The sequence below is a fragment of the Plectropomus leopardus genome, chromosome 13, assembly GCF_026936395.1.
Source record: "Plectropomus leopardus strain MGB_pleo_1.0 chromosome 13, ASM2693639v1, whole genome shotgun sequence".
Lineage (NCBI taxonomy): Eukaryota > Metazoa > Chordata > Actinopteri > Perciformes > Serranidae > Plectropomus > Plectropomus leopardus.
In genome coordinates, this window is record NC_142188.1 from 5,599,014 (window position 1) to 5,626,063 (window position 27,050).

The 27,050-nt window shown below is 38.5% G+C and overlaps 2 protein-coding genes across 3 annotated transcripts; both read right to left on the minus strand.

Moving 5' to 3' along the window:
• Window positions 1-219: 219 nt before the first annotated feature.
• On the minus strand, window positions 220-15,308 carry znf365 (zinc finger protein 365). Of its 2 annotated transcripts, none has more exons than XM_088086694.1 (7): window positions 15,170-15,308; window positions 12,289-12,947; window positions 11,011-11,320; window positions 10,262-10,433; window positions 10,075-10,121; window positions 7,764-7,979; window positions 220-6,641 (listed from the first exon to the last, which is right to left on the minus strand). In XM_088086694.1, exons 2-7 carry the CDS (start codon window positions 12,935-12,937, stop codon window positions 6,620-6,622), a joined length of 1,416 nt encoding a protein of 471 aa, XP_087942820.1. In that variant the 5' UTR covers window positions 12,938-12,947; window positions 15,170-15,308; the 3' UTR covers window positions 220-6,619. The 2 variants fall into 2 exon arrangements, with proteins under 2 accessions (XP_087942820.1, XP_087942821.1); XM_088086695.1 differs by having other exon boundaries at window positions 15,136-15,280.
• A 1,036-nt stretch (window positions 15,309-16,344) lies between these two features.
• On the minus strand, window positions 16,345-26,674 carry sult6b1 (sulfotransferase family, cytosolic, 6b, member 1). Its single transcript, XM_042502609.2, has 7 exons — window positions 26,301-26,674; window positions 20,993-21,105; window positions 19,501-19,590; window positions 18,990-19,116; window positions 18,283-18,377; window positions 17,977-18,133; window positions 16,345-17,653 (listed from the first exon to the last, which is right to left on the minus strand). Exons 1-7 carry the CDS (start codon window positions 26,494-26,496, stop codon window positions 17,526-17,528), a joined length of 906 nt encoding a protein of 301 aa, XP_042358543.1. The 5' UTR covers window positions 26,497-26,674; the 3' UTR covers window positions 16,345-17,525.
• Between the last annotated feature and the right edge of the window lie 376 nt (window positions 26,675-27,050).

Genomic DNA, 27,050 nt, shown 5'->3' on the forward strand with positions numbered 1-27,050 from the left:
TCCCAGCATTTAAAAAAACTCGTAATCTATGAATTACTTGCAATTTGCAGGACATTTCATGGCAAGTTACTTGTTGCCGGGTTTTTTTCCCATTTTTTTGAAATTGGTCAAGCCGCCTTGTAAAAGGTGTCTGAACGCAGCAAAAGAAAACTGATGTCGATCCAGATTTTAAAGGGTATTAATCCACAACACTTGATTAAAAACAAAATACTGTAATAATCTTGGTGTCATGTTCTTTAATCATCGATGGTTATCACACAGACCGACAAGTTTCAACATAAAAAGTATTCCAGGTCTTCACAGTATTGCATTTTGCACAGTGTTATACAGACAACAGAGTTTCTCAGTGAAGGCACAAAACTAGAGATTACTTCTGCAAACGAAATCCCTACAGACAAACATGATGAACTCAAGGATATCAAACTTGGCGCAGAAACAGTTTTTTTACACAACATAAAACTAACTTTAATCTCTACCGACTCACGGCAAGAAAGGTAGTAGTGTCATAATCAAACTAACATTAACTGCAGTTATAATACTAGTTCGGTAATGTTTTCACCCACTTCTAAAACTTCTTTCTCTCTCTCCGTTTCAGAGCACATTTCTGTTAACCTCCAAAACATTTCAAAACACAGAAGTAATAAAATTCATTTTCCAGACTTTTCTAAACCTGATTGTCCAGTTTACAACTCTCCCTTCGTATGAAATCAGCCTTAAACTAAGTGCTCTTGGTTGGTTTAGTGCAACTGTCCTTCAAATACTGTACCATTAAAATAGACCTCGCTCTGCTACAAAAGTACACATAGTAGTACAAGATTACAGTATAAGTACTTTGCTTTTTTTGGTACATATGAAGCATGCTTTCACAGTAACACAATAGCTACATATGTAGTAGTAGTAGTAGTAGTAGTAGTAGTAGTAGTGGTAGTAGTAGTATTAATAGTAGTAGTAATAGTAGGGCTGCCTCATGCATCTTCTACCACCTTTCCAATGACTGAGCACCATCAACACACAACAGGACGCATGGCAAACCTGAAGCACTGCACACACTCCTCCACACACACATCTGACAAGAGTAATGCTGCTGTTTGCATAAAAACCCCAAACTCCAGGTTTCATCATTTTAATAGAAACACTGCGATCAGTGGATGAAGTGACAGACGGACCTCACAGAGTGAAGAAGACCATGCAACTACATGCACTTTGGTTACCAGGTTACAGTCGCTGGTTTCTTGAATGTCGTGTAAACCAGAAACCTGGTGGGTCCAAGATTAGTTTCCACAAGACGATTTCTCTTAAGAATGCAAGGGCTGGGTACGGATACAAACACTCACTACAAAAAACCCTCTGTTAACATCTGGCTTTTTAATGCAATGAGAATGCATCGGCATTCACACCCAGGTCAAATGACTCTGCGGTAGACGAGTACAAAACCCGGATGAACGCAGTAATTTCAGCTCCTTAACTGGAAAGATGTAATGAAGTTCTGCCACTAATTACCATCCATCTCCTCCTAAGCAGCACTAAAAACATCGATCCAACATCTGCATCGAGTTTAAAAGAGATACTGAATGAGTAATAGATAAAGAAGAGAAGCCACTGAAAAGTTTTCAAAGACCTCTGTCCCTGCTGTTGTCTACTGTTTACCTGTTCTCCTGCCTGTCTGTGACGTCACACAGACACACCAACAAAACAACCCACACACACACCAAAGCTGACAGAAAGGCAGACTGATGTACTGGAAATGTAGTCGATTGCCTATATTTAGTGGGTTTACTCATGTTTGACAAACCCACGTGCACGTGCTAACTTTGGCGGAAAATGTAAATATCGATACCAATAAAGTACTTCATGCACCCAAAATGTAAATTGAGCGGCTTATAGCATACTTCTGGAAGTTTTTGTGGCATCTTTGCATGCTGAACTACCAATTCGGTCAAACCACACTTGACTTCGTCACACCAGACTGTATGGGTTTTAACTGCATCTGAGAGAGTTTGAGCTCCTTGCCAGGGGCAGTTAGTGAAAGTCCATCCGCATACACACAACTACAGGGCTAAACCTAAGTGTCGCTTGACCGAAATGACTTATTTTTAATAGCAAAAATTGTTGCTTTAGTTTTTCTTGCATGTCCTGCACCTGGAGAAGTCTTTATATGTGGCGGACAATCTCATATTTTGTCTCACAATGTGACTGGTAATATTACTATCATCAGTAGTTTTTATCCACACCAGCTCCAACCTGCATTCAGTGTCTCTGTCCCCAGAGGCAGCAATTTGTCCTCTCAGCTCCACTGGAGCCAAGAAGAAGATTAATCAATTAATTCATCGTTACTCTTATTCATAATAGATTAAGAAAACTGCTTACAATTTGCAACCCTAGTTGACACCTTAAAGGTAGAAAGTACCGATAGCCAGCCCTAAAGAATTCTCTGCCATGCATACAGGTTTTACATGTGTGCACGGTGCATAACACAAGTGTGGAGACAGGAAAAGCAACACCAGAGCAGGTGGATGAGTGCAAACAAAAACCTCTTTCACTAGAAACAGGGTTTTTAATCAACAGCAGCAGGCTTATCAGGTTTAGATCATCAGTGCCTAAATTCACAAAGTGCTAAAGGACTCCGAAGTCTGATCACAGGATGGACCTTTGCAATACTCAGTGGACATTTAGTCCAAATGTGTCAGCATCAGGTATTCATGTGGTAAGAAGCAGTGGAGATTAAACCTGACAATACTCAAGTTTACACTCAGCGTTTCAGGGCCCATGAAGCCATTAAAAAAACTGATGGCTAATGCTTTTTAGACCATTCAACAGTAAAATTCAAGATACAGTATTAAATATTACTGAAACTGTCAAATACCAATCTGACTTGGTTTGTTAAACTGGAGAAAAACAAACACAATACATGATTTAGCTTTAAAAAATGGCAACTTCCAATAAATTTGGAGTAAATCATTATTGACACAACTTGTAGTCAGGTCTTTAAAAAGGATGCCTGCAAGCTATATACACTAAGATGACTTTTTATGGCCATATCAATGCCAACTTGTGCCAAAATTAAATTACATACACAAACCTGAAACAAAAAGTGAATCCTTAAAGGTCTTAAATAAACATGATTTGTGACCCAGAAAAATGTTCTGCCAAGTTTAAGTACTGTAGGACTACTACTTCCACTTGACGACACATAATAGCTTTGTATACAAAATATCTATTAACACTGTCAACAAAACCTAAACCAACGACAGCAAAGATACATTTTACACCGAATACCGTCTTTTACATTTACATTCTTATCATTGGATGAGTGCAAAAAATGAAGTGTAAACACATCGTCGAAGAATGATGCAGAGAAACGAATGATTCTATCAAACGAGAGTTTAGTTTTACTGCAAGTGTACTGTATGCATTCACGGCACTGTTAAGTCACTTTGGATGAAAGCATTCATTTGTGATCGGAGAATCTCCACCCGTTTCTGTGTGAATGAGTGCGAGTTTAAGCCTGAACGGCAAGACAAGAGTCAGGTCTTAAAACACGGCATCTCTTCAGTGTGAGCTATACGTTAACTCAAGAGTACATTCGTTATATGTGTGGCGTCCTCCAGACCCGGGACAAACTGCGCCTGCATGTTTATGGCTCATTTCATCCGACAAGTTTCTCAAAGCCTGAAGTCACTAGTTCCACCAAAAGTAACAAAAAATGCTTTTCAAACATGATTTATTGACATGTTGTACTTGGTTTAATTTAAGAATAAATCTTTCTGTATTTTTGTTATTGTCAACAATCCCATAAAAAGACCAAAACTAATAAGTTAGTCCCCCTCTCAATACCTCCAAACTCACTGTTTCCTACTGAAGAGGTCAATCTTAAAAAAGACCATCTCCTAAAACAGCTGCTCATTATAGTTTTTATCATGCAAACACAAGGAAATGGTGCATCTGTTGGGGACTATTTTCACTGGCGAATTAATCCATATTTGGTGCTATAGTGATTATTTGACAATCTGAACAAACTACAGTGTGTGTGCTCATGCTGATGAAGGAACATGTCACCCTGTTCTACCATGTTTAAATGGACAAAATATTCAGTTATCTGCCCTTATTCAGAGAAAAAAACAATATTCCTGCTAAGCTGTTTACATGGTTGATGAAAATGAATATTACACTAATATTACATGCAGACATAAATACTCTGATTAGTGTGTCCAAACATTAAAATAAACATTAAAATAATGAAAAATATGTAAAAAGTCCAAGTTTTTCATAATGCTCAAAAGATGTTATGTGACTAATGTCTAATTATTGCTCCAAAAACCTGATAATAATATCAACATATCCTACATCTTAATCACAAAATGCAACATTGGGAAAAAAGTCTCATTCAGAAAATCTAAATGGTATATGCTTTTTACATCACTTGCATCAAATTTGGAATATTGCCATATTCGGAATAACAGAGGATTATTAGTGTGCATGTCAGCGTACCCAGTGTGGCACATTAATGTGCTTTTCATAGTTTTTTGGACAAAAATAAAGCTCTATGGCACAGAGGAAGAAGATGTGATACAAACAAAATACTTGATAAGGATACATTAACTTGTGTGAGGCTGCAGATGGAGTTTGTTGACAATACGAAAAATATAGAAAAACATCTGTTATTCTTTAATTATAAGAAATATCTTAATATTAAAACTGATAGCCTCCTTAATGAATTAATTCGTTAACTGTTGATGAGATATCTTAGCAGGTGTTTTCACCTTCAGTGGAGCTAGCAGTTTCTCCCTGCCCTCCAGTCTTTGTGCTAAGCTAGGCTAGTGGACGCACAAAGATGAAACAGGTAATAACTTCTAATCTGACTCTGACAGAGGTGGAAAACCTTCCCAAAGAAAGGTGAAATATTCTACATAACAACATAACAAAGTGGGGGGTGATCGACCACATCGGACCACGACTGCCAAAAAAATAAATATCACAATAAAGTATTTCCAAGTCAACATATCTACGTTTTCTCTCTATGTACAATATCAGGCAGTATTTGAATTGGTCCTAAAGTATTGAATCCCACCCACCTGCCATTTGAAGCCTCTTCAAAGCCGAGAAGTGCATGCAGAGTTTATTTGACCCCGGTCTGGTGTCATCAAACTTCTGTCTGTGCTTTTAAAACCAAATCAGAGCTGCAAGGTCGAGACGTCACAACACCTCAATTACAAAAACAAAAAGCTCCTGTATTGTTTCGATGATTAATTCCCAGCATATATATACAGCTAAAAGGTTTTAAAAATCCACCACAGACAAACAGGTGCAGCTTTGCTGTGCACATCAATTATAACTTAACCTTTTTTTAAACTGTCTCATTTACCAGATAATGAATTTCAGATGGAACCAAACACGACCAAGGCCTCCCCTTTTAATCAACATAAGCTATATTTGTGCCAAAAATGCTGAATTTGAGACACAATAAGTCTCAAGAGAGATTCTCGTGGCTACAGGGGTGAGTGTCTGATCCTCTCAGAGGAAGCTGGTGGAAGGAAGTCTGGTTCAGCGGCTTCACTATTGCCATCAAGCTTTTCATTCTTGCAGTTTAGAGTAATAAATTTAGCATTCAAAATTTGAGTAATTTTCAAAGCAATGGATCCTTAATTTCAAACAGAGGTAGCAAACAAAAAAATGTTTTCTTCATGAGTTTGTTGAAAATACCAGCAACGTCTAACTTTTTAACAACTGAATAAGAGATAAGAGATTTCTTTCAAAGCAGTCTTTTTTTTTTTTTTTTTAATTTTTAATCTAATTGTGTGTTTTTAATTCTAATTGTGTGTCAGTGTACCTCTGGGCACATTTTGATCCCCAGATTTAGCTGCATAGAGAGAACTCCTCACTGTCAGGGAGCTGCGGACACAGACACAAGGTGAGTCTGAGTGACATGGAGGCAGCTGTGGACACAAAGACAGCTGCTCAAAGGAAGAGAGGCTTTGCCCGGTCAGGCTCTGTGATAACGTTATCTTCTGCCTTCTGTTTGAAAGTGTGACATTTACAGCTCACAGCAACATGACTAGACAGAGTCTAGTGTTGGTAAAAAGATTTGTTGCACATTTCCCGTCCGTCATTAGCGTAGTTAGCATGCATTAGCTTGAAGGGCTAACTTGGCTTGTTCACTATATTAAGTGAACGTTACCGTCACCCTGACTACACCCCTTCGAACTCTCAAATTCTGTATGGAAAAAGAGGAAATAAAGGTTGACTATTCATATTGAACAGCCAGATCCAATTCAGCAGATATAATTCTGAGTCTGGCACAGCCCTGTACAGGAGGGATGTATTTGTATTTGTACTTTCTTATTAAAACTCCACCGTTTGCAGAACTTCAAAGCTAAAGTTAAGATTAGACAATCACTGTTTGGCAGAGGGGTTAAATTTAATTGATGTCAACTACCGAGATGATGACAGGCAATCATCGCTGCTGTTTGGCCTCAAAAGCACAGACAGAGATCAGATAACGGGACTGATGGGCAGTTTTTTTTTAGGGGGAGGGGGGGGCAGGCCGGGATGTAAAGATTCATCCAGAGGAGAGGACGTGTCATCGACACCGGTCACCGGGAACTATTCATCCTCAATCCAATCAATCCAAACTGTAACTTAATCTGAAATCAGTCAATGAATACAAAAGCGCATTTTTACCTGAAGTTTCTCTAAAATACAGAGGAGAGCATTCAGAATGTATCACTTAAGATTAATTATACTGTACTAAATATTGTGATTTGTGCTGACAAATGAGACAAAAGACTAGAAGCTGTCGTTTGTTTACGTGTTTGAATATTGAAAGTTTACCCACACCTGCATCCCGCTGAAAAAGCACCCAGTGTAACACCGCACATGCCTCTATTTCAGTATAATAATCTATGGAAAAGTACGAAATATGCAACAACACAGTGCTGGTAATTAAAAATAATCACAATATATTATCATGTACTTGAAAACAATGTGTGGTCATGCAGTAATATTTGTTATTGCATCATATTTTTAAACCCTGTAACGCAGTAACAGTAACCGTGATGTGAATTTTGTGGTAGTGCAGATATTTTCTTGATTTATAGTTTAATGTAATCTTATCTCTTATTGTCTATAGCTTTCTTAGTCTGATTAATAAAAAAACAATTTAATAAAAATGCTGCATTTAAGAGCAATTGTACCTAATTACATTCTACAAAACTTAATGATAACATTCAAGATATAACATAAAGAAAAAACAAAAAAGTAATTTTTTTCTGGAAATTGTCAATCAGATCAAATCTGGAGAGAACAACACATATTGCACACTCTTTTTTTATATTTAAAATAGTTGTCTTTTACCAATAACTGATAACGTTTCCCTGTTGTTTTTTTTTAACATTTTGTACAATGTATGCAAGACAGTCACTAACATTTTGATTAAATTTGCATTTCAATGTCAAAACATGACTTTAAAAACAACTATTGCTAAGTGCCAGATTTTAGACCAAAAAAGCATAAAGCAGCATTTTAGCTCAATAAGAGCATCAGTCCAGACCAATTACGATTTACTGAAGTGCGTTCTTTTAAATAAAGAGTTATACTGAAGGAGGCATCACCTCACAGTTCAAATTATTGGCTCAAAAGAAGCTTGATGTGAATGTGACTGCACTGTACTTTTCCACAGATTAACACACCAGAATAAAGCTAAATAAAGCTGCACCCTCTGATACCCCCTCTCCCCCGGTGTTTCTCTACAGTTCTATGTTTCGTACCCGGTGGACCGGCGGCGCTGGTGGTTCCAGATGTCGTCTCTGTGTTCGGGTCGGCAGAACAGCCTGGACGACTGGGCCAGACGCTCTCGGTGCTCCCGCTCCCGGTCCCGCTCCCCGCCGCCCGGTTTGGAGAACAGAGGACGGCCGCCGAACTGCGAAGAGGAGTGGGTTCTGTTGTCATGGAGACCAGACGAGGACAGCTGACCTCCTGCAGACCTGGAGATGTTACATGAACATGAATAAAAGAACACAGTAAGTGGGAAGGAGACTGTAGTAATAGGTTTCACCAATTCAATTCAGTGGCAATGTGTGTTGCAGAAAGTGTTAAAAAGCACAATAAAAATCATAAAGCACAAACAACATGACACAAAAACATACAACAGTTTAATATAATCTGTACACATTAATGCTTCACAGAAGCGGATTAGTAAGTGTCCGCCATAATGCCATACAGCCTAAAATAATTCAGTGAGTATTAAATATGACAATAGCTCCCAGTAACAGAACCATTTCCAATGTGGCACACATCACCATTAACAGGTCACAACAACCACAGTAATGCAGCATCAGGACCAGTGGCATAAGGCTGATGCTGCAATATAACTCACAAGTACAATATGTACTGCTACTGCCACTCTCACATCAAAATCGTCATCATCCTCAACACTACAATGCAATATGTGCTGCTTACAATATGTACAATATGTACTGTTAGAAAAGTTACTAGAGTTGTAGTTCCATAGACAACCGCTAGATGGCGGCTCCAAAAAAAGTGATTGGTTTTCCTCAAGATGTATGCCACTAATTTAGCCAACTTTTCTTCCTCTGTTTCATTGACTGATTTATTTATTTATTTATTTTTTAATTATATTGTCTATAACTGATATTCTTACAACAATATATCAATTCCAGGAATATCTGAAGACAAAAAACAATGTAAAATCATACATGTTTCTATCCACTACTGTTGAGTGAATCTTGGGTGTTGTGCACATCAAACTTCAAACATCAACATCAAAAAGTAAAGCCAAATTCTCCAGCTGGGTTCAGAAGAAGACAACGAGATGGTGTAATTAAAAGCTCTCCAGTCAAACCTCAAACAATGGAAAACCAGTGGAAAAGATGAAAATTATCTTGTATTCATCACTCACTTTTTGTTTCTAAATACAATCCAAAGTTCAGTTTCAAAATGGGACGATGTTCAGGAATTTGGGGAGTCGTAACAAAATCAGGAACTGTGCCTTTAAATCTAGCAATGAGAGAAAGTCAACTTGGACCTCATTGAAGAAAAAGAAGAAGCAGGTGTGCATGACGCACAGGTAACTGACTAAACATCAACACACACAAGCACACACACACACACACACTTTCATTCAGCACACAGATAAAGTGTTACATGTTGAGCAATGAATTAAACATGACGGCAAGACAGAAATCTAACATGCGACACAAGAATCCCTATGAATAATTCAGCAGCCACTCAGTCACCTTTTGGCTTTGATTCAGCAGGAGCTGCAGTTTACCTGCACTGCTTCATTCACTCACTCCTGCAGAGCAATAAGAGTTTTCACAGCGGCTAATTGGTTTTCATGTCATTTGGCAGGTAACCTCAAACATAAGAGCTAAGAATAAAAATGGGGAGAGAAATGTCTTGAGTGAAGGACCTAATGGCAACAGATAAATCTAAAATGAACCATCTCCAGAGCCCAAACAGATTTTAAATTTGGCTGCATATATGATTTTTTTGGTAACTGACATGAATTCAAACTGACCAAATAAATGAATCAGATAAGGAAATACAAACAAAAAAGATTTATCAAAGGACGATGAAATTGTAAATATAAAAAAATATTTTAAAAAAGTTGACCTCTGTATTATGATATGTGACATAATTTTGGTCCTTTTTACACAGTCAGAGTTTAATGCAGGTTAATTTCTTTTTATTTCATTAGTTTTGATTTTGCATTATAATTTTTCCTCAGGACCGCCATAAAGTTTAGTCCCCAAATAAAGACAAACACGTCCAACACAGTTACTGAATTATTGTCTTTATTGATTTATTTATATGACCACTTACTAATCTTGTATTTATTCATTCAACATTTAAAACTTCAAAACGGTGTGTCACAGAAATTTCATTTTGGTTTGAAAACTTGCCGTGATAAATTCGGGTGTGACCCGGCCCTAACAGCCTCAGGCTCAGTGCCACAGATTATAAGTTTGTACATGATTAAATAATAATGAATATTTGATTTTTGACTCAAGTTTCACAGTTACACGACATCACAGGAGCACATCTGAAGGTACTCACCTGCTTTTAGTGATTCTGTGAGGTCCATTATCAGTTGGCTGCTGGTACTGATGAGGACACAGAAAAGGTCAAAGGTCACCAACCACAAACCAAATACAAGCAGTAAATTAAATTTAGGATTAACTCAGTCAGTCGTGTTCATGACTAAAGAGCAAATATGTACATAAATATGTGTGTGCTGTTGTACCTTGTTATGGTTGCACTGCTGCGGGCTGCCGTTGACCTGGTAATACTCCACCAGTCTCTCGGCCAGAGCGATGCGTCGCAGCAGATTCTCGATGAAGCGCTGTATTCGAACTTTACCGCACGTCTCCTGTCTAGCCGCCGCTTCCAGAAACTTCTGAATGGTTATGACCTCCCTGGGAAAACAATACTACAGTACTGAATGAATGTAAATGTTGAGAGAATTTGACCCATACTATAAACTAAGAGTCAATGTGGGCCTCTGTTGCTTCAATTTTAACCATTTTACGGGTGTGCGACACTAAATCATTGAGCAACATGTCTATCAATGTCAGATGCAAAGATTTTTGGCAGATTGAGTTGACATTTTCACATTGCGCTGATCGATACAAGACCAGATCTACTGTCAGGTTTCCAGGGGGAATTCTTGCTTGCTTTTAAAAAAAAACTTGTGCCTACATTACCCACAATTCAACTCAACTGCCTACAATTTATCTACGGTGCTCTGCTAGCAATGGGTCATGTAGCCAGGATGAGCGGCAGGGTACCGAGGACTTACAAGCTCACTTATTTCTGACCTCGAACCTCCAGATTTTTTTTTAAACTTTCAAAGCCTTAACTGATGCTGACTCAAGTGACATCACTTGAGGACAATCATCAAACTTCACACAGCTCCCTCTGGAAACATTAAAGGTGTGATACTACTTTTAAGACATATTCAATGCAAGTTCCCCACACCTTTTGCCTGTTTACCTCTCTCTCCGTTCCAGCTCGTTCTCTGAGGCGTTGAGCTGCTCCCTCAACGCGGCAATCACCATGACGGCCACGTCCACCTGCCGGCTCAGCGACCTCTCCCTGTCTGCAACTTCCTGCCTCTCCTGGGCCAGGTGCTGCGAGTGAGCGCGCTCACACAGGAGCTCCGTGTCGGTCTGGGCGAGTTCCGTGCTCACCTTGGCCAGCCGGCGCTGCATGGTGCTGTCGGCCGCACGCAGGATGCTGGCCAGTCGTCGGCGCACGGCGGCTGAGGCCGCCGCCGTCTCCAACCCAGAGTACGAGTTCTGCTCTGAGGGTTACAGAGAGGGAGAGAAGTTACTGTGACTGTAACCATGACTGAACTGCTTGATACTGTAATCTGTGGGGAGGTCCCAACCTAATCTGAAGGATCAGCAAAACATCTTTTATCAATTTTATTTTGAGCATTCACATCACACAGGTGTCGTAGATTGCTTTGCAGCAGATTTTCAGGTTTTATTGTAATGCTGCTACTCCAATAAGTACAAAGTATTTTTTCGTGTGTAAGTGAAGCTGGTACGCTACTTTAAGTGGAGATTTCAATTTTATAATTATTAGTGAACAACGTTTACTATAACGCTGTAATATGAGGAACTGTGACTTATTTTTACTTATTGTGACTGAGAATGTTAAAGTTCAGCTTCACATTACTTTGAAGTGGAATTGTGATTATGTCATTCATTTATAGTGTTCTGGACTTTTATTACGATGCTACAGTAAGTGGATTTGAGAGCAATTTCTGAAGACACATTTTAGTTTGTTCACTTTGTTATTTTATTGAAAAAACAAATGCTGCACTAAGTGGAATTGTGATAAGAGCCATACAAATATATTAAATTTGTTTACTTTTTTATTTTGTCAAAATGAAATGGAAAAAAAACAACCTTAGGAACTGCTTGGATTGCAGACTATTTTCTTGTATTTTACTGCAGAGCTATAAAATGTCAATCATATATACTGGATTTATTTTTTAACTTTAAAGTAGGTGAAGTGTGTGCTGTGCGGCTGCATTATTCAGGCAAATACAAGTATCTGATCTGGACTCAGTTTCGGCAGATCAAACGACTTTGCCCAGGATCGGGATCAAAAGAACTTGATCCTCCACAGTAATCGTGATTATTGATCACTGAACTAACTTCCAACTATTTGAGGTGTCCCCATTCAACTTTTTAACAATTACTTCAAAGCTGAAAACTCCTCCACCTGCTCCAAAAAGTGAGTATGTAAATCTGAACGCACCAACCAGGTCCAGGTCCAGGTCCGGGTCTGGTGGGGGCCCAAGAGGTGCAGGAGGAGGGAACGGGAGGTGATGGTGGTTGAGTTGATGGTGGCATGCGTCTGACTTTTTGACTGACATTTTTATGTCTTCCTCAGTTCTACTTCCATCTCTCTCTTCGCCCTCATCATCGTCCTCCTCATCTTCATCCTCTGTCCCAAATTCCTCCTCATCGTCATCCTCTTCTTCCTCCTCCTCAGCCTGCGTCCCCACTCCGACACTCTGAGTGCGTCTCCTCACAGAGCTGTAGGAGTGGAGGTAGCCGCTGTCTCTGCTGTCACTGAGGGAGCGGGCATGAGGCGGTCGCCCGGCGCTCTGTTGCCCCCTGCGGGTCGGCAGACTCATGTCGTGCCAGGGGATCGCCGCCGTCAACGGGTCAGGGAGTTTGCCGGTGATGCTGAAGCCGCCGGAGGTCACGTCTGGCGAGCAGTACGAGTGGCGGTACTCCAGGTGGGCGCGCAGCGAGGCCAAGCTACGGAAACGCTCCTGTTCACCACAGCGGGGACAGCGGAAGGGGAGGTCGCAGGAGGTGACGGTGACGGCACCGCAGGCCTGGCCGTTCCTCTCCAAGAGGAAAGAACCAGAACCTCTGGAGCACAACTTCTGCTGCATCACTCTACACCTGAAAGACACAGAGAAGAATCAATTACTCAATAAGTCAATGCACAAAAAAAAACTATTTTGAGAATTGATTATCATTATTCCTTTAAGTTCTTTACAAGTAAAATGTTTAGCTAAAAGTATTTTTTTATCATTGTCAACAGAATAGCTGTGATTTGGACTGTTGGCCAGACAACAAAAGCGATATAAATGATAATTTTCTAAAATGTTAAACTGATTAATTGGTATATACAAATAAGCTGATTAATCAGTTTGTCAATTCTGATAATCGATTAATTGTATGATGAATTTTCTCAAGCAATAATGATGAATACTGTCTCATTACATTTTCTCAATTTTAATGTTTTGCTTTTTTGATTTGACTTATATGATAATAGAATAATAGAAATGTTTACTTACTTACAATTGCTGACTCATAAATTGTGATGATTGTTTTTCTTTATCATCTGACATTTTGCAAGCTAAATTATTGATCTGATTATCTGCAAAAATAACAAAAAATGTGTTGATAACTATCTTTGTTGAAACCATAAAACTGCACATTAGAGTTTATAACCGAGGTAAGTGGAACCAAGAAGAGCAGAACAGTTTGTATAAAAATTTAATGTGATGTTGAAATAGAAATATTACAGGAACAAAACACCTTTTTTTAAATTCCCAGAATAACTAAAGATTAAAACAGAATATCGAGCTGATCTGTCAGACTTGATAATATGAGATCAAATCATATATCTTTATATTCTATTAATACTGTGTGCTCTTTATTTTCTGTTCTTACTGCATGGCGCTGCTACATCCCAATTTCTCAGTTTTGAGATCAATAAAGTATATCTATCTATCTATCTATCTATCTATCTATCTATCTAAATAAGAGCTGCCACAAATAGCAATGCAATAATATGATGCAGCTAAATAAAAGAGAGTATCACTAGTAGTGGTGTAAGATTTGATGCAAAACAAAAAGCTATGATATATGATATCAACAGAACAAATGTAACTGATTGAAAACTGTGAAAACATGCAGAGTAAAAATGAAGCACATAACACAAATCAAAACAGTGAAGTTAAAGTTGTAATTTTGAGCCAAACTGACATTTAAGTTACTTCACATATTTATCTTTACAGCTTTCATTTCCTATAACATTTCTAACTTGCAGTTATAATGGATGAAAAGTCTGCTCTCTCTGGTGAAACATTAATCAGTAACACTCATATTTATGATTACACTACCACTGAATAGCTTGTAATCTCCTGCTACAAAGGCTAATTTGGTCCATTCAGATGTCTGAGAGAGCTACTCTAAATGTTTGAATGCTTTGAGGATGTAGAAAATATCATCTTTACAAATATTTTGTATTAAGAGTTTTTTCTGTACTTCAATATACAAAACATTGTACGATGGTTAAACCAGACTGACAACTGGAAGAGCAGAAAGGGACAAAGATTCATCTGAGCAGCAGCTGAATATCAAAATGAGAAATCGCTGCTCATTGGTTGAAAAAACAAAAAAAAGGAAGCTTATTATGGAAATTTGTGCAGATTGGAACAGGAACAGCTTCCTAAAATAATGAAATGATATATAAAAATTAAAAAATATGTAAAAAATGTGGTTCCACAATGACTGAGGCTGACTTAAGCTAATTAATAATGCATGTTTTAAACAATATAATGCAACACTGTGCACTCACTCATTAAACAATAAATATAATGCATTTGGTGTCTGAAATATACTGTTTTTATCTAATTTAATAATTGAAGGATAGAAGAAATATTAAAGCTGAGTAAAAAAAAAAAATCTGATGGTAATGCAGCTATATGAATTAGTTAATATATAATTAGGTTATAATCAAGTAAAATGGGGCATCATGTAGCAGCACACTGATGTGAAATATGTAATATCTCAACATGAATAAAAGCCCAGAGGACAGTCTGTATGAGAGCAGGTGAGCTGAGCAGGTGTCCTCAACACAAACACATTAAAAATATTAATAAATATATTTCAGTTTCCCTCTGTGGTCATTTAATAACCGAGTGACAACAGGTCAGTTCCTCGCGCATCTTTAGCATCATTAGCCGTTAGCTCCACCTGACTGCTGGCTCTGACAGCACAGGCTAACGTTAGCTAGCTAGCACAAAGCAATCGCTGAATCATTACTGGAGACAAAAAACCGTTAACGCGCAGCTCTTACCGGTTTAACGGCAGATTTTAAATAAACGTCTAACCGTTAGTGTCTGAGGGTGTCATGTCGCAGATGGAGACCGACAGCAGCCCGCATGATGTCATTCATTCACGAGAGACACGGAGCACCGCGGCTAAGCTAGCAGCAAACAATAACAACGCCGCATCCGGCTGGCACTTTCAGAATAAAACACACGAGGTACGTGAGGATGTCACTTCCGGTTTTGATTTTTCACCTGCTAGTCAGCTCCACGTTCACAATTTACACACGCGAACTCTGAGCTATCACCTGTGAACGTGAGCTCACCCCAGTCTCTCTACAAACTCTGATCCAACCCAGAACTGATAACTGTCCCTGATTACCTGCAGCCTGACTGTACTCACCTGTGCTCCATTCAACCTGCCAAAAGATTAAATAAAGGTCATTACCGACTACTCACCTGTTCTTTGGTCCAACCACATCCCATTACACATGGGACAGTCAACATGGGTGACATGTCACATGAAATCTCAGGCCTTTTTAACACTTGCATTTTTTTGAATGGGTTTTCAGTAAAATGCCTTAAATAAGGTCTGTGGTTTACATAGGCTTAAGATATTTAGACTTTTTTTCTACATCATAAAACATAATTTTTGAACTTTTAAGGTTTTAGGCATCTTAAAAAAGGTGGTTGCTAACAAGTGGCTAAATGGGACTACAGAGTCAGACGTCATCACTCCAAACACAGAAACTCATTAAACTCACTGGCCGCCTTTATAACTTTACAGTAACGGTCACACACACCAACTTGTAGATTTATCTGTTTATAATAGTTTTCAATTGTGTTTTAATGTGTTTTTGCAGTGAAGTTGAACGATTCAGGGTGGTGACGTTTACATCGTGCGACCATGATGTGGTTCGTTTGTAGCCTTACAATAGCTTTTAACATCAAAACACACAAAAGTGCTGTTCATCTGTTAAGATTATCATGCTGAACCTGTAAGTATCATAAACTTCAAAAATCCCAAAAGGTTTTTGACGAGGGACCCAGTACGATGCTTACTTCCTGGTTGGCCTACAAAAATACGTCATCCCTTCACCACTCTATCTCAAGAAAAAATGTATGAATGTATGGCTGCTTAGGGCTTCCGTACTTTTACTTCATAAACAAATTTGAAATGCGTGCAATCGTGTGAGTGCTAAGCAGCAAAGTTGGGACCAAATAATTTGAGATCAAAGTGATGTGCATGAGTTTTATTTTTCATCAGGAACATGTACAGTGAGGCACTGAATGTAATACATATGCAGTAACAGTGATTGTGCATATTCATAACAGCCCATAACTATCACAGTATTGTTTCAAAACCAGAATGAAGTCTGAGTTCAGGTAGCTGCCAGTATAAAGAGAATTCAGTTGTTTTAGGTTTATGTTTATAAGGTGTTAAACATTAATTTTAAAAATCAGCCTGAGATTTAACTTTTGTGCAGTCATGAAAAAAATTCTGACATCTGAGACTTTAGCTGCTAATCAATGCTGCATTCAGATGATATTTAGATTTAATTGTTTCCCAGAGGGCAAACAAGTAAATCTGAAACTCCGGTGTGGCTACATAGAAATCTGTGTGCTCAGAACAAATAAAAACCACCTTGTCTGAATGTTAAAAACGTAAAAAGTAAGATGCCTGAAGCTGCATACACTGACTGTACCGAGGTAAGAAAACACCAGCCTGTCTTTGAATACAAAAAAAACATTTTTCTCTTTAAAAATGTTTACTAGGTTTACCTCTACCACATGTGTTCTGATGACAATTATTAGAAAATGTTTCATTTCTATGCAATGATATATATTTTTGCATAATTCAGATGATACTGCGATAAGTGCCTTTTTTTATTGAAACACTGGGAGGCACCAAAGTTTAAATTGTTCTCACACTTCACTGTTGTTGCTTAAACTGTCTCATTTTTATTTGCTCCCTGTGTTGATGAGCGGTGTGCTCGTCATGTTTTCAACACTGGTTTTATTCACTGATATTTGTCTCTCCGGTACACACAGTGGGACCTCAGGTGAAAATGCACTGGCACCTAGATCCAATTAGTGGCATTCCCACTGCCTTATCAATCCAATGCATTGGTACCAAGCATGTAAGAGGGGGAGGAGGCTAAATAATGCTCCACACTTAGACTAAATTCTGATGAAGGACCAACTGGAATGGCCACTTTCAAAGGTATCGTTATTCCTTCATGTGTTCTGTTGTAAAACTTCACAGGCCGGAAAAAAAACTATAATGCACTTGTTCCCTTCTGGCTCCCTTTCTTCTTGAGCCTGTGACAAAGACATATTTGGCCCTGAATTGCCTCCAAAAAGCCTCTTCGACCAGTCGGGTGTATATAAATCTGTGCAATGCTACTTTTTCTTCTTCTTACTGACAGTGCAGTTGGTAGTTGAGTTTGGCTCCCAGCCTGGTTCCTGCCAGGTGTTTGTTGAAGGCGTCGTCCATCTCTCGGCTCTGTTCTGGCGTGAAGTGATTCTTCCAGTCTCCAATCTCGCCTGCTCACAGACAAGAAATATTTATTATTTTCCATTATTTTGTTTAAAGCTTTAAGCCTTTGAAACCAGAGCAAACTGGATACATTTCTTTTAAAAAAAATAGCACAAAATTTGTAAAAAGTTATCAGGAAATTACATGAAAATAAGATAAAGAAAAAAGGCCTGAAAAAAGTGCAGGCAAATTCAAATGCTTCAAATTTTAGGGCGATGCGTCCCTGCACCCTGCCCTAAAATGTACATATATGTTACATGTGCAGTCAATTTGTTTAAAATTTTGTATGGTTTGAAAAACCAGTTAACCATAGTAAATTTTTTTAAAGCACCTTTTCTGAAGATGACGCTTCCCATAGCGCCGTGGGAGCTGGCGGAGCTTTCCTTCATGGCGTTGAAGGTGCTCCCCTCTGAGATCTGCTGCACCTGAGCCTCCGTCAGGCTGAAGCCGTAGAAGATGGAGATCTGACGGATGCCTTCGCTTAGGTTCTGCGGGACAAGAAACAGAATCAGACACTTCTGCTGCACGTTGACTCTGAGTGTCTCTTGCAACAAGTTTTGAAGATCGGTAAAAAGCACTAATGTTTTTTAAACCACCAATTTCTGTTAGATGCGTCAAAAAACAGTGTGTGATCTACCTGTTTGAGCTCTTCATAGGTGACAACCATGACGTTGGGGTTGTCCATCCATTTCTCCCAGGCCAGAGCGTGATCAAAGTATGAACCCCAGGGAACTACACACACACACACACACACACACACACACACCAGACACAAAGCAGTCAAAGAAACAATGTATTGCTGCATTGTAACCAGATAACATGTTTTTGCCCATGTCCATGTTTAAATAAAAATGTGTTAACTTTGAATAAAAAGTTACATAACAAGTGGCACAGGTTTTCTGATATATTCAGCCTTTTGAATAATTGGAGCTCATTTGTAATATATGAAAATATAAGCCAGCCCAACTTTTCTAGTTTGGTTGGCCCAACTGATGAAGCATTTCTTTTAGCCACATGTTGCAGGGCTAAGGTGGCTAACGTGGATCATTAAAGTGAGATTTATCTATTTTCATAGCATGTTTCAACCACAGCAGCAATTCAGAGTTTTATGCATTAGAATATCTGAAAGCCCAATGAAAGGAAAAAATGAAGTAAAAAAAAAAGTTAAAAAATGATGACTTGAGCGTTGGGCCTATACAGGCGTCTTTAGTAATCCATCATCAAGTGTGATCCAGTTAATACTAATTAAACTGTGCTTACTCAATGAACACTATCTAATTAAATGCTCCTCTGGATGTCTTTGAATCGTGATAACATTGTGATAAACTGAAAGTGTTTTCTCACCGTCTCCACTCATGAAGTTGGAGAAAAAGGAGTCCCAGGACTGCACGGTTGGGAGGACCAGATTGTTGTTGGTGAAATGATAATAGGAGACCAGAGTGTCTTTAGGGTTTCTGAAGATCACCAGCATCTGTACAACACAACAAAATAAGTGAATATATATATATTAAAAAATCATGAGAATTAAAAGAAAAGGAGAGAGCTTTTCATGCCTTGTACACTGCACCGTAAACGTGATTATAATACATTATCTGTTTTTCTTTTATGGTAATGAAACAACAAATTAGATTTGAAATCCAAATATATTCTGGATTTTATTACAAGGAAAACATGATCAGAGAATTTTCTTTGTTTTTTACTTTAAATGCCACTTCTGTTGTCCATCACCAGCTCTGTTTCCCATTTGAGAAATTACGGGATTCATTTCCTTTGCTTTTGTCTTCTTGCACAGTTTTTGATGATGAGGAAGTGTTTGTTCTGAGTTGAGTGTTTTGCTTCAGACGTTTTTACTTACTTTAGTTTTATTTTCTTTGAAGGAAGCCGGGATGTTGTCAGGGTGCATGTGAGTCCCCAGAAACCTCGGAGAGGGACGCTCGTCCAAGGCCTGAGGGGGAGGACAGGCAGAGATATACATTAACATGAAATTATTCAGCTTTAGCCAAAACAAAATACTAAAATGAGATTTTTATCAGTTTCCTCCAATCAGATGTATCAAGAATGATGAGTCTTTTATGACCTATGTTTAAGATGACAAGAAAATTACCTGAAATTTTGCTCTTTAAATAAGGGGGTAAAATGTAAAAAAAACAAAACAAAACCACTGATAATTTTATATTTCAAATTATGCCAAAGACAAAAAAAATTATGTTATGATAATTTAATTAAATTTTTAGCATTCTTTTTTAATTTATTCATTATTTTGCTTATTTTCAGTTAATTTTCTTTTTTCAATACGTTACATTTACATTTTACTAATATCTTGCAATTTTTGAGGCCATCTCTTAAGTTGCTGATTGCCTACTTCCCATGTTTTTGAAAGAAATCAAGCCAGTTTTCTCAGGTTTCAAACGGTTAAAAGACGTTAACACTGAAACAATCATTAAGAGTGGTATTGATCTGCTCATTGAACATCTGCTATAAAGAGAATATGAATATTGTCCAAAAGTTCAACTACTCTTTTAATATCTCCCTGCCATGCTATTTCTCAGGATGATATTAACACACAGTTCAGCACATGATCAATTACACACACACACACACACACACACACACACACACACACACACACACACACATGTTCCTCATTGACCAGTTGAAACAGGACCAGCAGTGAGGTTTCCAAGAATCATTTTTAACACAAAGAACATCTGCATTTCTGTTTAATGCCTTTATGTAGTGGGTGTAAGAATGTGTTTATGATCTCAGGTCACACATCTGTCTCCACTTAACGCCATCATCCTGTCTTTTAGGTAAAAGCATCCTGACAGACTCTGATCACAGCGACAAACCACAGAGACGCTGAACTCTGCTTGACTTTTGAGCATTGACAGACCGACATCCTAAATTATCAGTGCGCTCCATGAGGTTGGTTTCTGTTCAAGTTCAGAACAATGGATTGCAACATTCAGTTTACGCTCTGAGGTTATGGATGACAAATGTAGAAACACAAATGTGTGTGTGTGTTTTGGAACATAATTGGGTTCTGAACAGAGGCTCTGTGGAGTCGCAGAATCGGGATCATTCTCTTTGAGTTCATAACTTGGACCAGCTCCTCTCAGTTTATACACAGACATTATAAAACTATTGATTAGTAAAGCTTAAATCTGCTGCTGCCGTTATCACTTACAGCTCTGTGTTACATAACTGCTGGATTTATCTCTGTCTATCTGCTCAGCTCAGTCAGTAAACTAAACACTGAGTCTGCTCCCTTAGCACACACACACACACACACACACACACACACACACACACACAAAGATATAGATACAAACACATCTGGTGGCTACTTTTACAACTTCCGGTCCGAAAAACTCGATCAGCGGTGGCATCTTGGATTCCACTTTCATTCCTGTGGCCTCTGCAGTAATCTTCCTTATCACCCCCACCATCCAGTTAAAACCTGCGCGCGCACACACACACACACACACACACACACACACACACACACACACACACACATCATGTTTCAAACATGTTGTACATATGAAATCAATCACAGTTAACCACAATCCATTTTAACTTCTGGTCAAAACCAACAACATCCCCGCTGGTATCAAATACAAACCTGTTTCAGGTTTAAATATTTCTCATAAAGTAACAACACAGTGAAGCCTGCAGACAGAGGACATGCTTAATTTGTATGAATATGATCCTGTCATACATTGTAAAAACATTTCAATTCTGCAGCCACTCGGTGAATAATACTGTAATGTGAGGGCTGAAAAATGAATTACAAACACACACGCAAAAATAAAATGCAATTATAATGATGGATTTCTTCACTAAATGCCCTCGTAAATAAATAAACAAGTAATAAACTAAGAAAACTAAAGACAAGAAAAAATAATCAGGACACACATTTTTATTGTTTGTTTGTGTTGTTTTGTTTTAGGGTTGTTGCTTGTTTTTTTTCAGATAATTTCCTGGTCATGTCGTTTTAAGTTTTTCATGGACTTAAAACTATTTCAAAGGGCCAAATATGTAAATGTAGAAATATATTACTGTAAACATAACTCCGCATCAACTCATTTATGAATTAACTTCACTTCTGAACCTCACAGTAACACCTGTCTACTTTGTACAGTAGCTGCTGCAGGTCTTTCCTTTCATCTGTTTGGCAACGTTGTTCTCCGCTATGAGGATCAACCTGTTTTCACTGTTGGATTCTTTGTTGCATAATGACTCTGTGTCAGCTGAGGAAACATCAGGATGTGTGAGAGCTGACTGGCTTGTCACGCAAGAGGGAAAGGTATTTTTACAGGTGTTTTGTAATGTGCTGATTTGCAGATTTGCAGCGTCACTGTGCAAGATTTTTGTATGTAATTCTTAAATTCAGGGAGGGCCGCTCACAATGTTCAGACTTTTTTTTTTTTTGACCATTTTGAACCGTTATTTTATTTCATTTTTAATGTATGCCAAAAACACATTATTTTCAGTACTGCCTTTGTTATGACAGTGTTTAAAAAAAATCTTGTCTATATTAATTAAATCAATTAATTTCTAATTGCTTTTTTCCCAACGATTTTGAAAAAAATCGCAAGCATTTTCTCACTTTTTAAAGGGTTAAATTCTTGTGAAAGGCATCTGAAAGCAGCACAAGAAGAGTGAAGTTGCTCCAGGTTTCAAAGAATTAAAAGAAAAGAGCTGTATAATTTTCTGTGTGATGGATCTCCCTTGAAAATTTTACCTGGCTACTACATGAAGTAACAGAATTATTCTCAGCAGACAGAGAGGGACGAGAAACCCAATATTAAAGCTGTGTAGTGAAGCACACTTAAGCAAACCAATGAAAAACATTACAGTCCTGTAAATGTCTGCAGACTGTCAGAGAGCGTGGAGGTGAGCGTCGGGTTAATCCTCCGCTATCTATCTCTATAAATCACTGAGATGCCAGGAAGCCATCATCTGTGGTATTCTGCTGTGTCACGCTAACTTAACAGCCTCACATCAATTAAAACAAGGGCTCCCATTCGTTAGACGATGGAGGTACAGTCACACACCTCCTCGTAAATAGCTCTGTTCTCCCTGTATGGGCCCCTGTCCAAACGGGGCCCGCATGCATAGAGATGTGTGCGTGATCTAACATTCCTTCCATATGTGATTAACTCATCTGTCATCATGTCATTGCTCTACCAGCGAGCTGCCGTGCAAAGTCTTTCAAAAGTAAACACAAACCTTCAAATGAAAACACGACACATTCCTCAAACGCAGCGCAGCAACAGCAGGAATGTCATGCTTTTCTCCTTCTGAAAAACAACATCAGGGGCTTTGTGTTTTAAGAGGGAGATTAAAGGTGGTGTTAGATGGTGCGTTTGAATATCAGTAAATCACTCAGGTTTTAATGCCACTGTATGCACCACTGTGGCCAGAATTCATGAAAAGTGATGTCAGTAAAATTCAAAGGGAGTAAACTGTGCAGTGAAGGAGGCAGTTTGGAAATTTAGTCTCATGGCCCTGACACACAAAGCCAACAGTCATGTGGGCTATCAATAAGCGAATGTCGCCTTAGTCTTGCTGTGTGTCCCACCATGTTGGTACAAGTTGACAAATTCAGCACGTTGAAACGGACCCAGCGGTGATTATTGTTGAGTGAAATCACGCTGTCTGGAGGTTCAGCTCAGTGCACAAGAAGAGAAACGGAAGTGAGGAGAGCAAACAAACTACCAAAGTCACGAGGGCGTAATATCAAAACAAACTTGTTATATTAGGTTAGACTACCTAAGGATATGTGCACGCACACTTGCACATGCAGACTTCAGGGAATGTGTGCGCCACAACCTTGTGCAGACCACAGACCTATATGTTGGTGCAGACTTTACCAAAACTACAAAGCAACAAGCTAAAAAATTGCTTTGTAACAGCACAAGTTTTTAATCACTGTGAAAGAATGAAAAAATAGAGTTTTATTTTTGCAACACAAGCTGCTACACGCGACCAATTCGCCTCGATTTGCCGCCGCCCTGCCCCACTGGCCGCTTGTATCCATCCACATCCCCTGCCTCCTTCTCAATCAGACAAAGCTTAACTTCAGTATTTCCTGTATTTATAAAGGGACGTTTAAAAAAGTCACTGCAGCTGCAGTTTGAGGGGCTGTTTACGTGAGCACCGTTTGAATTTTGAAATTGTAACCCCCTCTTGTCGCACCACCACAAAATGAATAGGAGCGGATTTGTGGTTGCATGCAGTCACGTTAAGTCGGCATGCACCGTTAGTGACAATGACAGAGTGGCGCTGTTTATATTTTCACTCATTTAGTCTACGAGCAGAAGACAAAGAAGCAAGTCAATTTATTTATGAAGGTTTTTTAAAATAATACAGGTACAGGCAGTGGGTGAATAAGACAAAAGGCTTCGTCAGTCTCTACTCTTCATGGACACGTGCAATTTTTTGATTGGGCGACCCAACGAGGAGAAAAATGGATGCAGACAGATGTATTAAGTTTTCTTCATTTTATAATAGGACAACTGTTTTAGACACTGAGCGGAAATGTTTCCTTGTTTATGCTATTGTTCGCTAGAGCACGGTCAATATTCTTTATTCCTTTTTTCAATATGAGGTTGCGTTTTTTATGTGCTAACTCTTGAACTAGTGTCAAGACGGTCTTCCTTTTTCCTTTTTTGATTGGTGAATACAGACTATCTCCACCTGCTGGTATGGGGAGTCATTTACTGTCACGCAGAGTGTATGTGCTGGTCAGCTGTTGGCTGCAGAACTGCAGTGTGTAAAAGTACAACCTTCATTCCTAAGAGTTTTTTAATGTCTGTTTTTTGTGTCTGTGCCTTTAAATAAATAATTAATTCTAGAGAAATAAGAATTTCTAACATTTGTTTTTATTCATAGGTGAGTGGGGTGTTTTAACTCTGTCACCAGGCGAGAATATTGATATTTAATATCAAATGAAATCAGTCTAAATACTCCTGGGATCAGCGACAAAAGGGCCTGAAGTACAGGGTGAAATCTGCAAAATTCTCATGCATTCATCGATCTTTCCTTTTTTTTCTACCCTCTCATGTGCAGATGTTCGAGAAGAGCGCTGATTGCGGTATGTGCAACAGCTCATCACTTCAAGAGGAAGTTAGGAACAAACACAGAGAATTTTTCCTCCTAATCACTGCAGTCTGTATTGTGTAACATAAGATGCGCCCCCTGCACATTACATGACTTCACAGTTGATTTTCTTGATGAAAACAAAAAAAATACTGGTGATATCCATTTATTACTTCTGCATTTATTCATCTCCTTGTTTTGATTCTGTCGTGGCAACCTCACTGTAACATTTGACTACCACTAAAACCCTAAAGTGACAGCTTTACATTTCTGTGTGTGCACAGATTAAACAAACAAGATGTGACACGTTAATCATAGAGCTTTAAGTGTTGATTCTCAAACTTTGGATAGAGCCCAAAACGTTGAACTATTCATTTTACAGCTCAAATCTTTACTGTTTACTTTAAGAATATTCTTGTGAAGTAACACATAATGTAATCATTTATAGGGAAAAACTCTCACAGGGATCACTTGTGTGTATGTTAATAAGATAAACTGCAAACAGTTAAATATTATTTTGATAGCCTTGTTGTATAGTTACATGTTACTGATCAAGGGAATTGAAAAACTTTGATTTTGTTACCAAACTTTATCACGTGAATCCAAAAAATATGCTTATGAGAAAGGCTGCAGGGAAAAAAAATTAGAATTCATATTTATTTTATTTTATTTATTTTGCCCTTTTTGTTAGTTGTAAGCATGTACATTTGCAGAATGAACCCAGAATTTTCAAAATTTTTAATGTTATTACATTTAAAATAGACAAAATAAATATAGAACACTTAATCTGATTGATTGATGATTTACCACAGTTTAACTCTGCATTTTTTTCCCTCAATTTTTACATTTTTTTATTTTTTTTTTAATTTTATATATTTTAAGAATTTGGTGACACAATCTGTGGTGATCCATTGTCAGTGGTGAAAAGTAGCTACGTGCATTTCAAGTACTCAGATACTTACAGTATGTACAGTTTTTAGCTAATATACTTATATGATTTATTGATGTGGAAAGCAGGTATGTATAGTAATCAAAATGGTTTACACCCTTAGCTGCAACATTAAAGTGGTGACCACTTTAATGCATCAATACTTAAAATCCAATAATATATACATTTATTACCCTGAAATGGGTCTTTCAGCCAAATAAATACTTTTTCCTTTGGTACCCTACGTATGTTTTAATGCAAATGTTTTTGCATTTTTACTCAAGTAAAATTTTGAATGCAGGACTTTACCTGAAATTACACATTGCTACACTGTGGCATTACTACATTTATTTTAGTAAAATATCCGAGTACTTCCACCACTGCTTGAAAGAAGCTTTACTCTTAGCAGCGTTACAATCATTAACATTAAAAACAACCAATGGAAAGGTGGTCAAAGGTCAGAGGTCACAACAGATGAAATATCCTTTTAATGACTCTTTAAAAACCTTGTTAATCAAATTAAGTTTATTATACAAATTATGTCACTTGACGGCTGTCCCTTTCTATCTGAATAGCTTCTTTTCCCAAATATATGTTATAATTTGATCCAAATCACTCACCACATTTGGGATAAGCCACCAGTATGATGTCATCCTCTCTGGCCCTGATGTTCTTCAGAGCCTTTAGGTTCTCCTCGGGGCACATGAGGCGCGGGTACAGCACCCCGTTGTATCTGTACAGCTTCTCCTCCTCCGGCATCTCTTTCGCCTTCTGCATCCTGGACTGCACGTCGGTTATGAAGGCATTGTCGGCCATCCTGGTTCACTACAGTGTGGCTGCAGAGGTCAGAAACTCAAGAGAAAAGGATTTCAGATTTTAAAAAAAACAAACAAAACAGACACAAAGTATGAAAAGTTTAGGAGGAGAAAGAGAAGCTGCTTTCTGTGCAGCTGAGCTAAGAGTGAATAAGTCAGCTCTGAGAAACAGAGAGAGAGAAAGAGAGTGTGTGTAAAAGGAGGAGGTGACGGGCACCTCCTCCTTTTACTGCACACATACACACACACGCGCACACACACACACACACACACACAGGAAAATGTGTGTTTGTGTCAGTGTGACTGATGGGAAATGCCTGTACAGTATTCACCAGATGGGAGGGACATGCTGACAAACTGTCTGCTGGGCCCAACACACACATACGCACACACGCGCACACACACACACACACACAGTCACACACACACACACACACACACACACACACACACACACACACACACACACACACACACCAACACACACACACGCCGACACACACACACACACGCACACACTGACCATGCTCAGGTTATCACAATGTTAATTTGACT

Bases quoted from the DNA above. Each gene is read 5' to 3' on its own strand.
- znf365 (XM_088086694.1), bottom strand. From the start codon at position 12,937: ATGCAGCAGAAGTTGTGCTCCAGAGGTTCTGGTTCTTTCCTCTTGGAG. The intron at 10,434-11,010 runs GTAAACAGGCAA...TTGTTTTCCCAG, and splicing joins GAGCTGGAACGGAGAGAGAG to GGAGGTCATAACCATTCAGA. The intron at 10,122-10,261 runs GTACAACAGCAC...TGTCCTCATCAG, and splicing joins AGCAGTGCAACCATAACAAG to TACCAGCAGCCAACTGATAA.
- sult6b1 (XM_042502609.2), bottom strand. From the start codon at position 26,496: ATGGCCGACAATGCCTTCATAACCGACGTGCAGTCCAGGATGCAGAAG. The intron at 19,591-20,992 runs GTAGCCACCAGA...CCTCCCCCTCAG, and splicing joins TCGGACCGGAAGTTGTAAAA to GCCTTGGACGAGCGTCCCTC. The intron at 19,117-19,500 runs GTAAGTAAAAAC...TGTGTTGTACAG, and splicing joins TCAAAGAAAATAAAACTAAA to ATGCTGGTGATCTTCAGAAA.